Below are 13,731 nucleotides of genomic sequence, written 5' to 3'. Positions count from 1 at the left end.
GAAACAGACAGAAGCCATTAGGAAGCAGTTCGGATCTGAGGACGGACGTGGTCCGTGTCCGAATGCTCAATCTTCGTAGGTGAAGATTCCGGAAGTCTGTTCCAGCTCAAGGGAGTCATCCGTTCGCCGCCAGATGTCAGCTTCAGCTCTGGAGGTCAGCCCGAGTTCCGTCGGCACCATGGCTGAGTAACCACAGCGAGAACTTCCAGCAGGACCGGCCGCAGCGCGGTCTTGATCACAGGTGTCCCTGGGGAGCCGGGGACACGGCCTCACGCACGGACCGTCCATGACGGGACCTTGCGGACATCGCGACTGAGGGCTTTCCAGCTACCGGTGCACCAGGCGTCGGCAGCTGACCTCACGGCGACGCGACTCTGTGGACGTGCCCGTACTGGGGCGTGAGCGGCGACGAGTTCATCTCAACTACAGGGCGTCCTGGCTTCAGCGGAGCACTGGTGGCCTGAGGATCCCGAGTGCGATCAGCGGCGCGCGTTGCGCTCATTGTCGGAGAATCTACACAGCAGCAGCCAGGAGGAGGGATCGGCAGGGCTGGGCAGCGACGACGAGGGAGAAATTGTAGAGAAAGTTCAATAAATAATTCTAAAACTCCACCCCGTCTCAGTCTTTGGCTCAGCCACTGTGTCTGCTGCTAACAAGTGGTGCAGAAGTCGTAACAGGAACATGAACTCCATGAATGGCTGCAAATGGTCTCGAAGCAGAGAAACAAATTCCAGTCAATTCCATGTAAAGACAGCCCTCTCCAATACGCAGCCACCACCAGCTTGCACAGTGCTTGTTGACAACTTGGGTCCTTGGATTCGCAAGGTCTGCGCCACTCTCGTACTTTACCATCAGCTCTTACCACCTGAAATCGGGACTCATTTGACCATACCGGTTTTACAGTCGTGTAGGGTCCAACCAATGTCACGAGCCAGGCGCGGCGCGCAGGCGGTGTCGTGTTGTTAGCAAAGGCAGTCGCGTCGGTCTTCTGATTCCATAGCCCATTAACGCCAGATTTCGCCACACTATTGTGACGGGTATGTTCGTCGTTCGTCCCACATCGATTTCTGCGGTTATTTAAAGCAGTGATGCTTGTCTATTAGCACTGACAATTCTACGCAAACGCTTTCTCTCAGTCGTTAAGTGAAGGACATGAACCACAGCCCTGTCCGTGGGGAGAGGTGATGTTTGACACCTGATATTTTCGGAACACTCTCGATACGGTGGATCTCGAAATACTGAATTCACTAACAATTTCCGGTATGGAATGTCCCAGGCATGTGGCTCCAACTACCACTCCGCTTTGTTGATTTCCGTCGTTCGGCCTTTCATTTGAATCACTTGAGTACAAATGTCAGCTGCGCCAATGCACCGCCCTTTCATACCTTGCTTAAGTAATACTGTCGGGATCTGTATACGTTCACATTGCTATCCCATGACTTTCGTTTTCTCAGTGTACTCGCCAAACACGGGTGCATCGTTCATTGTGCTGTATGCAAAGCCAGGACTCGCCTAAAGCGGCGAAGTGGCACCACTCCTGGGTACTTTCTAGCCATTGGGCGCACCACTGTCAGCGCACCTCTTTCTCCAGCACCGTCAACGGAGGTCCCAACAACGGTCGGACAGTCCGTGGTGTTCCAGACGTCGTCACACTGTCCTTGTAGATACTTGTCTTGCTGCAGACAAGCCCAATTCCTGACCCAAAGTACGTGACGTGGCTGTTTGATCCTTAACAGCTTGGAGTACAATTTGAGTGTCTTCTCGAAGGCAGATGTCTTGGGTCTTTTAAGCGTGGCTTTGAGTATGGCCCTCATGAACCCATCCATTCGATACTCACGTGACAAGTGTGTGATTCTGACCTACGCTAGCAGCAGTATCACAGAACAATTAACCACAGTGTCGTTAGGGTGCGAACCTGACACATCTCCGTCAACGTCTCTTTTTGGTCGTCAGTCTTCTGACTGGTTATGTTCAGCTCGCCACCAGTTCGTCCTCCGTGGCTAATGTGTTCATCTCAGCGTAGCATTTCCACTCTATGTCCTCAATTATTTGTTGGATGTATTCGTATTTCTTTCTTCTCTTACAGTTTTTACCCACGATATTTCCTTCTGGTACCATGATGGTTATGCCCGGATCCCTTTACACATGTCCTATAATTGTAACACTACTTCTTGGCAGTGTTTTCCATACGTTACTCCCTTCGCCGATTCTGCGGAGAACCTTCTCATCCCTTACCTTATAAGCCCACGTAATTTTCAACAATCGGCTGTATCACCACAACTCCAATGCCTCTATTCCGGTTTTCTCAGAAACCATATTTCTCAACCATACAGTGCGATGCTCCAAACGTACAGTCTCCGAAATTCCTCCCTCAACTTAGGACCCATGTTTGATATCAGTAGACTCTTGTTGGCCAGGAAAGTTCTCTAATCTGCTTCTTATTTCTTACTTACTTCGACCGTCAAGGGTAATTTTGCTTCCAAGGTAAGAAAATCCTCTAACCTCGTCTGCTTCGTGATTATCAATTCTGTTGTTAAGTTTCTCGTTACTCCCATTTCTGCTACATCACATTACATTTGTTGTTTATCTTTTTACGGTTCACTCTCAATCTATTTTTCATTAGACTGTTTATTCCATCCAATAAAACCTGTATCCCTTCAACACATTCACTAAGGACAGTAATGTCATCAGCAAACCTTATTATTGATATCCTATCAACCTGAATTTTAATCCCACTCTTTGAGCTTTATTTTATTTCTGTTATTTCTTCTTTGATGTATGGTTTGAGCAGTAGGAGCGAAAGATAGCGTCCCTGTCTAACATCTTTGTAATCCGCGCATTTCGTTCTTAATTTTCCAGGCCTATTGTTTCCTATTGGTTCTTGCATATATCGAGTATAGCCCGGCCTTCCCTATAGTTTACACCTATTTTTCTCATTATTTCGAACACCTTTCCCCATTTTACATTGTCGAATGTTCTTTCTAGGTCGATGAAGGCAGAGAGCGTGTCCTGATTGTTCTTCATTCCTCCATTATCAAGCATAATTTCAAAACTGCCTCACTGGTGCTTTCATATTTCCTAAAACCTAAAGCCAAACTGATCACATAACAGACACTCAGTTTTCTTTTCCATTCTTCTGTACATTACTCTTGTCAACAACTTGGATGCATGAGCTGTTAAACTGACTGTGCGATAGTTCTTGCGCTATCTGTACTTCTTTTCTTCCGAATTGTGTGGATGATTTTCTTCCGAAAGTCTGATGGCATGTCGCCAGTCCCATATCTTCTAACTACATCTTAAATAGACGTTAGGTTGTCACATCCCCCAATGATTTTAGTAATTCCGATGGAATGTTATCTATCCCTTCTGCCTTAATTGAACATAAGCCGTCCAAAACTCTTCTAAATTTAGATTGTAATAATGCCCCCCCCCCCCCCCCCCGCATCTCTTCTCCGTCGACTCCTGTTTCTTCATCTGTCACATCAGACAAGTCCTCTCCCTCATAGAAGACTCCGATGTACTCTTTACACCTATCCGCTCTCTCCTGTGCATTTAACCGTGTTAATTCCCATTGCACTTTCAATGATACCACCTTTGCTTTTAATTTTATCGAAGCCTGTTTTTTACTGACTCCGTCCAGATGATGATTTCTCTTTCGATTTCTTCTCATCTTGCCTGCAGCCATTTCGCTTTAACTTCACTGCTCTTCTTATTCATTTCATTCCTCAGGGATTTATACTGATGTGTTCCTGTCTTTCCTGGAACATTTTTCTACATCCTTCTTTTAGTAACTCATCTGTTAACCAATGCTTGCCTTCCTTACACCTACTTCCGTTCGTCCAGCATCGGCGTTTTAAAGATGTCCATTCCTTTTCAGAGTGCACTCTGGAGTTCCTTACCACAGTATCCACATGAACTACAAAGGCGTCCCGTCATTCCTCAGTATTTCAGCATCTCTGTTCCATCGACATTGATTCTTTCGACTGATTCCCTAAAGCTTCAATATACTATGCAATATACTATGGATCATTACTACCAGTTCAATATTTGATATCGGAATCTCTCTCCGACCACAGTGTAATCCACCTGGAACCTTCGTGTGTCTCCTGGCATTTTTCAAGCAAAACTCCTCCTGTTGTAATTTTTGAACAGAGTATTCGCTATTACCATCTGAAATTTATTGTGGAACTTAATTAGTCTTTCTGCTCTCCCATACCTACTGTCAATCCCGTATTCTTCTGTAACTCTTTCTTCTATTCCTTCCCTTACAACGGCGTTCCAATCTCTCATTAGACTTTTATCTTGCTTTAGATATTGAATTACCCATTCAGTATCCTCTAATGCGTTTTCTATTCATCTGACGCTTGCGATGCTGGCATGTATACTAGAACTATTCCTTCCCCTAAAACTGCATTCCAATGCCCCATGACGATTAGATTTTCATATGTCTTTACATACTATATTACCTTTCCAAAAAATGGTTCAAATGGCTCTGAGCACAATGGGACTTAACATCTGAGGTCATCAGTCCCCTATAACGTATAACTACTTAAACCTAACTAACCTAAGGACATCACACACATCCATGCCCGAGGAAGGATTCGAACCTGCTCGCGCGGTTCCGGACTGAAGCGCCTAGAACCGCTTGGCCACCCCGGCCGGCATTACCCTTTCAGTATACTCATATACTTTCTCTGTCTCTTCATCTTCAGCTTGCGACGCCGGCGGGTATACCTGAATTATCGTTTCCGGTGTTGGTTAGCTGTCGATTCTGATAGGAACAACCCTATCATTGAACTATTCACAGTAACGCACTCTGTGCCCTAACTTCCTATTCAAACGAATCCTACTCCCGTTAGACCATTTTCTGATGCATTTGATATTACCCTATATTCATCTGGCCAGAAGTCCATTCCTTCGTTTCATTTCGCTTCACTGACCAGCATTATATCTAGACTGATCATTTGTGTTTCCCTTTTCAGATTTTCTTGCTTTCTTACTGCGTTCAAACGTTCGACATTTCATGCTCCAACAAGTAGAGCGTTATGCCGTCGTTGGTTATGCGATCTTTTTCCATAGTCACCTCCTCCTTGGCTGTCCCCTTCCGGATATCCGAGTGGGAGACTAATCCGGAAGCATCAGTCAATGGAATCGTCATTGCGACACATTTATTTAAGGACGGGCCACATGTCCCCACATGACCTTAATGCTCTGGTTTCCATTGCTTTACGTATCCTCACGTCTTTGGTCACTGCTGATTCTTACTGCTCTAACAGGAAGTGTGGTATCACCCGTTATTTGTAACTTATTCTCTTTTAACGCAAATATTTGTGCATAACTGCGTAAGTAATCTATATGGATCAAAGATTCACTACGACTGCGAGAGAGAGAGAGAGAGAGAGAGAGAGAGAGAGAGAGAGAGAGAGAGAGAGAGAGTTTATCTCTGCCTCGTGATATAAAAACTCTGTGGATATAATGTGCAATATTACGTGTACTATGGACTTACTTCTGATTTAGCAATCGTGGAGAGGAATCGGAGTGTATGATCGCAGCTGAAATGTAATTAGCAGCATTGTTTGAAACTGCAACTTCGAAAAGGGAACGTAATTTGATTAATTATAATAACATTTCATCTCATAAAATAGGAGAATGTATCCTGAAATGTAGCTATGAAGGTCATTCACGGAACAATATAATTTCACGAATGGAAAAGGTACGTTGAATTCTTTGGTTGTTTTAACTTACTCGTTGTCTGTGGCTCTGAACATTATTTGGTATGTTGTAAATCGCAGGAAACTTCGTATCCTGGCAAATCAGTAAAGCCTGCACCACGGTCGTTTGTATTCTATTATGAGAGATTAAATTCTGGACTTTTATCGAAATCTATTCAAAACAGTGGGGATTTTAACTGCTCCATGTGAATACATTTACCAGTCAGTCGTACACATCAAAAATAACATTGGTAATTGCTGCACAAACAGCTCTCACATGACAATACAACAAGATATAGACTGAATTTACATTTACCAAGACAAAGTACTACCCCCATAAACCATGGACCTTGCCGCTCGTAGGGAGGCTTGCGTACCTCAGCGATACAGATGGCGGTACCGTAGGTGCAACCGTAACGGAGGGGTATATGTTGAGAGGCCAGAAAAACGCATGGTTCCTGAAGAGGGACAGGAGCCTTTTCAGTAATTGCAGGGGCAACAGTCTGGATGACTGACTGATCAGGCTTTGTAACACTAACCAAAACGGCCTTGCTGTTGTGGTACTGCGAGCGGCTGAAAGCAAGGGGAAACTACAGCCGTAATTTTTCCCGAGGGCATGCAGCTTTACTGTATGGTTAAATGATATGGGGTCCTCTTGGGTAAAATATTCTGGAGGTATTCGGATCTCCAGGTGGGGACTACTCAGGAGGACGTCGTAATCAGGAGAAAGAAAACTGGCATTCTACAGATCGGAGCGTGGAATGTCAGATCCCATAATCGGGCAGGTAGCTTATAAAATTGAAAGAGGGAAATGGTTAGATTGAAGTTAGATATAGTGGGAATTAGTGAAGTACGGTGGCAGAAGGAACAAGTCTTTTGGTCCGGTGAATACAGGGTTATACATACAAAATCAAATAGGAGTAATGCAGGAGTAGGTTTAATAATGAATAAAAAATAGGAGTGTGGGTAAGCTACTACCAACAGCATAGTGAACGCATTATTGTGGCCAAGATAGACACGAAGCCCATGCCTACTACAGTAGTACAAGTTTATATGCCAACTAGCTCTGCAGGTGATGAAGAAATTGATGAAATATATGATGAGATAAAAGAAATTATTCAGGTAGTGAAGGGAGAGGAAAATTTAATAGTAATGGGTGACTGGAATTCGAGAGTAGGAAAAAGGAGAGAAGGAAACATAGAGGGTGAATACGGATGGGGGAGAGAAATGGAAGAGGATGCCGTCTAGTAGAATTTTGCACAGAGCATAACTTAATCATAGCTAAAACTTGGTTCAAGAATTATAAAAGAAGGTTGTATACATGGAAGAACCCTGGAGAAACTAGAAGGTACCAGATAGATTATATAATGGTAAGACAGAGATTTAGCAACCAGGTTTTAAATTGTAAGACATTTCCAGGGGCAGATGTGGACTATGACCACAATATATTGGTTATGAACTATAGATTAATACTAAAGAAACTGCAAAAACGCGTGAATTTAAGGAGATGGGGCCTGGATAAACTGACTAAACCAGAGGCTGTACAGAGTTTCAGGGAGAGCATAAGGGAACAATTGACAGGAATGGGGGAAAGAAATACAGTAGAAGAAGAATGGGTAGCTATGAGGGATGAAGTAGTGAAGACAGCAGAGGATCAAGTAGATAATAAGACAAGGGCTAGTAGAAAACCTTGGGTAACAGAAGACATATTGAATTGAATTTATGAAAGTAGAAAATATAAAAACGCAGTAAATGAAGCAGGCAAACGGGAATACAAACGTCTGAAAAATGAGACCGACAGGAAGTGCCAAACGGCTAAGCAGGGACGGCTAGAGGACAAATGTAAGGATGTAGAGGCTTATCTCACTAGGGGTAAGATGATGTAGATGAAGATGAAATGGGAGATACGATACTGCGTGATGAGTTTGACAGAGCACTGAAAGACCTAAGTGGAAACAAGGCCCCGGGAGTAGACAACATTTCGTTAGAGCTACTGACGGCCTTGGGAGAGCCAGTCCTGAGAAAACTCTACCGTCTGGTGAGCAAGATGTATGAGATAGGCGAAATACCCTCAGACTTCAAGGAGAATATAATAATTCCAATCCCAAAGAAAGCAGGTGTTGACAGATGTGAAAATTACCGAACTATCAGTTTAATAAGTCACGGGTGCAAAATACTAATGCAAATTCTTTACAGACGAATGGAAAATCTAGTAGAAGCCGACCTCGGGGAAGATCAGTTTGGATTCCGCAGAAATGTTGGAACACGTGAGGGAATACTGACCTTACGACGTATGTTAGGAAATAGGTTAAGGAAAGGCAAACCTACATTTCTAGCATTTGTGGACTTAGAGAAAGCTTTTGACAATGCTGACTAGAATACTCTCTTTCAAATTCTAAAGGTGGCAGGGGTAAAATACAGGGAGCGAAAGGCTATTTACAATTTGTACAGAAAGCAAATAGCAGTTATAAGAGTCGAGGGGCACGAAAGGGAAGCAGTGGTTAGGAAGGCAGTGAGACAAGGTTGTAGCCTGTCCCCGATGTTATTCAATCTGTATATTGAGCAAGCAGTAAAGGAAACAAATGAAAAATTTGGAGTAGATATTAAAATCCATGGAGAAGAAATAAAAACTTTGAGGTTCGCTGATGACATCGTAATTCTGTCAGAGAGACAGCAAAGTACTTGGAACAGCAGTTGAACGGAATGGCCATTGTCTTGAAAGGATAATATAAAATGAAAATCAACAAAAGCAAAACGAGGATAATGGAATGTAGTCGAATTAAGTCAGGTGATGCTGAGGGAATTAGGTTAGGAAATGAGATAATTAAAGTAGTAAAGGAGTTTTGCTATTTGGGGAGCAAAATAACTGATGATGGTCGAAGTAGAGAGGATATAAAATGTAGACTGGTAAATGCAAAGAAAGAGTTTCTTAAGAAGAGAAATTTGTTAACATCGAGTATTGATTTAAGTGTCAGGAAGTGAAACATGGACGATAAATAGTTTGGACAAGAAGAGAATAGAAGCTTTCGAAGTGTGGTGCTCCAGAAGAATGCTGAAGATTAGATGGGTAGACCACATAACTAATGAGGAGGTATTGAATGGAATTGGGGAGAATAAGAGTTTGTGGCACAACTTGACTAGAAGGAGGGATCGGTTGGTAGGACATGTTCTGAGGCATCAAGGGATAACAAATTTGGCATTGGAGGGCAGCGTGGACGGTAAAAATCGTAGAGGGAGACCAAGAGATGAATACACTAAGCAGATTCAGAAGGATGTAAGTTGCAATAAGTACTGAGAGATGAAGAAAGTTGTACAGTATAGAGTAGGATGGAGTGTTGAATCAAACCAGTCTCAGGACTGAAGACAACAGCAACAAGAAAAAATAAACATAGAACTGAAAAATAGCATTTTCTACCAATGAAAAAACATGTCAATAAATTACCAAGAGAGATTAAAGAAATTGCTAAAATACACATATTTAAAAAGGCAGCTAAAAACTACCTGTTATGCAATACATTTTATACATTCATGGATTACTTAGATAAAACGGGGTAGGGGTTTGTTAAAAAGTGTTATACAAATAAATAATAATAATAATAATAATAATAATAATAATAATTATTATTATTATAAAACATCCAACACTCAACATAACACCTTCACTTTATGTTTTCTTCCTTCTTTTTTCCTTTCTAGAAGTACTTACCCCCAAGCTATACATAGCACAGTACTAACACCTCTTCTTCTTTCTGAGCTCAACATCAAAGTCATTATGGACGGATCCTGACTCAGTTTCTCAGGAGAGCAAATGGGATGTTGCGGTGCAGAAAATGGTGCAGAGATCACCAGTGTGTGTGTGTGTGTGTGTGTGTGTTTGTGTGTGTGTGTGTGTGTGTGTGTGTGTGTGTGTGTGGGTGTGTGTGTGCGCGCGTGCGTGTGTGAGTGTGTGTGTGTGTGTGTGTGTGTGTGCGTGCATTGAATGATTGAGTGAAGTGTTATGAAATAATGTGAGTATAGTGTGTGCAGTGACTGACAGTGAGATATGAGTGAACTGTGTGGTATTACATTATTTAATAATTTATTTGTTAAAAAAAGCATTGTATACCAGGAGTAAATCTAATAATCGTCTCCAACTAGAAGTCTGTAGATATATGTGTATACGAATTAGCTTATTTGAAATTGATCTAAACTTATAAATACTTTGATATGTCCTATCTACTTGTAAAAAGAGATCTACGGATGAATAAAGCTAGCTTCTTCTACTTCTACTACTACTACTAATACACAGTTGGACACTGATTGCTACCCTGCAGAATGAGTACGTCGTAGCACCCAAGACGGCTTCCCAACGGATTACGATTGTGCCTATGACCGTTTTAAGAATTTTTACAGTCGACTATCGCCGGATTTCTGCAGAGCTACTGGAATTTTATTCTAGGTACTGACTTCGATGTCGAGAGGCAGACGGAATATGATGACGAACTGTAACTGCCTAGTCATTTTGTTTTATAGTCTTGAGAATGCAAACAGGAATTAAATTTATAGGTAGGAATAAGGGATATTTGTGTTAAAAATATTGGGGAAGAGACTTCTTCTCCCAAAAGTTTCCGTTCATGTAACTAGATAGCATTCAGTCATAACAATTTAATTTCAGTTTAATGGGGAGAGACGTTAAAGAAGTTTCCCTCACCAAGAATGTGTCGTGAGCCTCTATCTGCTCCTCCTCCCTCTCTGACAAGCCCGAAGGCAGAACGAAGGTGACTTCTTATGTCGGACACTTTCGATTACCATCGCTGATGATTTCTATTCAAAACTCAAGCAGTGGCAGGGTTCGAAAACATCCAGTATAATTTCTGAATAAGAAACCCGTTGCACAATCCTTTTCTTTTCTTTTTTAATTTGTTGGCTTCCGGAGCGTGCCCATACAGTCATCTCAACACTGGAAATGTTAGACCACAGTTTGTTTTGACAATGGTGAATACATCGTGCGCTGGTACGAAATTACAAAGGCTTAACAAAGGACAAATTAAGACATAAAATAAGTTTCACAACCTCTGTATAGTGAGACGAGTAAACAGGATGAAAATATAACGCTGGATACACAGAGGTAGTATGCTATGGCATTTCTACCGTTAACACAAAGCGAAATGATAAATCAACATTGGTTTACATTTTCCAAATTCAACCATAATAATCGCTACGTATCTAAATTAAAAATAAAATGTTCTTTTGTATGTCTTGTACAAATTGTTTCAAAAGCTGTGAGTTGAATATTTGTGGAGGTCTGTAAGTACCATCTAGACAGAATATGAAGACACTGTACAGTAGTCACGTTGGGGTACTGCAGCCACGCGTGTTGTTAGACGAGTATTCAGGCACATACATATAGGAGGAACATAGTGACACATTTGCATGCTCAAAGTTCCACATTCTTCTGAGTAGCACTTGAGAATATATTGAGTTGACTATCCTTTGGTCTTCCCCTGGCATTCAAATTAGCAAGAGCTTCAGATTAGCCGCTCAGGGAGCTGTATCTTAATGTTGGCTCTATTGACGGACTCATATAGTATTGTATACATTGCACTATCATTGGATGTTCACAAGGTTTGGAAGCTGCTTGGGAACTGATGCTCAAGCTCCCAGAGATTACTCGCAACGACTATGCGACACGTGTTTTGAGGACATTGTAAGAATATACGGTTAGGATCTTCTTCATCTTCGCAAACACATGCAGGGGTGGCTTTAGGATCATTGCGTCATCTGTCTTTTCTGATCAGAATGCGCATGGCGTTATCCCTTCCTACTTCGTGCGGTTGTTTATCCATGTATGTAATAAATTTTATGCCAGTTGGCGTGTTTGCAAGCCGTCTTCAAGGTGTTGCAATTTCGGCTTGTCAGCAGTAAAATCCCGAACAATGCGTCAACCACATTTCGATTCCGTCCAGAATCATTTTTTCCAAATTTTCTTTCATTATGGTTCATTATGGCCAAGCTTAATCATTTTTGTTTTTGTTTCATTTACTATTCATATAAATTCAGTGCTTTGTAACTAGCCCACTTCCTTCAACAGCTTATTCTTGTCAAAATTTATAATTTTCCCCTTGCTTTACTACTGTAGCAGCCCATCTTTCTTCATTTGCCGCATTATATACTCCCATTTGCCTTCTACTGATATTGTTACTTATTTTTATGTCTACTTATATCTCAGATAAGATTTTTCAAATTTTGTTTCAAGTATCCGCCTTCTAGCTTGACAAATTCCATACGGGATATGCGTTTTTTTTGACAAGTATTAGGTCAAAATTGATTATCTGGTATGTTTACATTTCGTTTGGTCAAACTGATGTTCATCCCTTTTGTCCCTAATTTTTCCGTTTCTTCTTCCGTATGTTTGCTCTGATCAACTACATAAAAAAAAAAATTAGGCTGATTGTGTGTGAACTTCCTATTCCGTCATTTGTAGGTGGTTTGTCCCATGGATTTTGTACACTGCCATGAATATATGTTCAATTTATAAATATCTTACTATTTTTACTAACTCTGAAATTTGCTGTCTTGTATCACAAAATGTATTAATTACACTGTTAAACTATAAATTCTGTAATTGAAAGGTACCTTTTTAATTTATGCAGTTATGTATGTATAAACTTATGTATGTAGAGAGATATGTAGGTCGTTATGTAGCTAGGTAGGTAGGTAGATAGGTAGGCAGGTACTTCGGAATTCCTCTCCGCCCTATAGGATTCCAGGCTTATTTTCTTGCGAAAGCTTTTTCCTTTACTATTATTAGAAATTTAAAAGATTTGGTTTCAAATAAACTGGTGATTTACAGAACTTGTGACAAGTTAGATTTAATTTTGATTTGTTTTGTAATTCTGACACAGTTAAAGTAGATGACAATCACGGTTTGAAAGTGAAAGTTTGTGACACATTGAACTGGCAGAAAAAATCTTCCAATAAAAAGATTTTTCATGCACACGAAGTTCCAATTGGTATTTTCACTCTGCATCAGTGGCAGATATACGTGGCAACATGAGTGTGAGGAACAGTTTTCGTGAACTTGGTGTCAACAGCCGAAATATTGTCCACAAGCTGACCACCATACTGACAAGTGCTGTGCATTCCTCTCGCGGTATGAAGACGTGAGCGATGAGTGTAAACGAGTCATTGGAGTAAAAACAGAGAAGAAGACGACTAGCCCCTCATCACTGTTGAGAAAATAGGTTTGCTTGGAGAAAGTGTGGGGAAGAGAAATATTATAGCCTGTTTGGAAATGATCCAAACATTCACATTCAGTAACTTACGAAAATCGCGGAAAATCTATCAATAGCTGGGCGGTGATTTGAATCCACACTGCCCGAAATGCGAATAGTATGTCTCAACACATCCTATCGCCAACGAAGACAGAAAGAAGTTAGTTTTAGGTACCCAATGTCTTTAACCTGCCAACTAATTTACAGGAATGACGACTGTGTGTATTTAGATTACGGTGGACGCGCCATCATAGTGAATGATCACTAATAGGGAGATGCCACAAGACACTCACTGATGATGGAACTTAAGTTTCTGTACTACAAGTGGGAATTCACTTACATATCAAAAAGTGTTTCACTTTACGTTATTTCTGAATTTAATCGAAATTAAATGCCAAGCGAACTACGGGATGGATTTCTTAATTAATCGTATAATATTTCATTGTGGGTACTGTACACAATCGTTGTAGCGAGTTGTTCTGTTTCGGTGCAACGGAAGAAACAAATTTACTTACCTCCATGTGTTCCGGTTTTTGGATCATTACCACTGGGAATGGTCCAATCCACGCTCGGAAGATTGGCCCGAGCTTTGCGGCCAACTCATCAAATTTGCGCACTCGATCTGAGAACAAAAAATCAAACACCTAACACGTCATCCAACTGCTCACGTCTCTAAGCCGATGAACAGTAAAGGAAATAATTTATTTTTGTAGTACAGACGTGAAGTTAGGTATCATTTTTTTTTCTTAACATCCATTTTTATGTAT

The 13,731-nt window shown here is 41.3% G+C and overlaps 1 protein-coding gene across 1 annotated transcript in view; it reads right to left on the bottom strand.

Annotated features, from left to right (window-relative positions):
* LOC126282394 (uncharacterized) overlaps positions 1 to 13,731 on the bottom strand; it is a 370,909-nt gene that overhangs the window by 53,282 nt on the left and 303,896 nt on the right. The window contains exon 14 of the mRNA XM_049982052.1: positions 13,480 to 13,586. Within this exon, the coding sequence (XP_049838009.1) occupies positions 13,480 to 13,586 (107 nt within the window). The remainder of the gene's footprint in view (positions 1 to 13,479; positions 13,587 to 13,731) is intronic.

This window comes from Schistocerca gregaria, chromosome 7, assembly GCF_023897955.1.
Source record: "Schistocerca gregaria isolate iqSchGreg1 chromosome 7, iqSchGreg1.2, whole genome shotgun sequence".
NCBI classification, from domain to species: Eukaryota; Metazoa; Arthropoda; class Insecta; order Orthoptera; family Acrididae; genus Schistocerca; species Schistocerca gregaria.
This window is presented reverse-complemented; position numbering and strand designations above follow the sequence as displayed.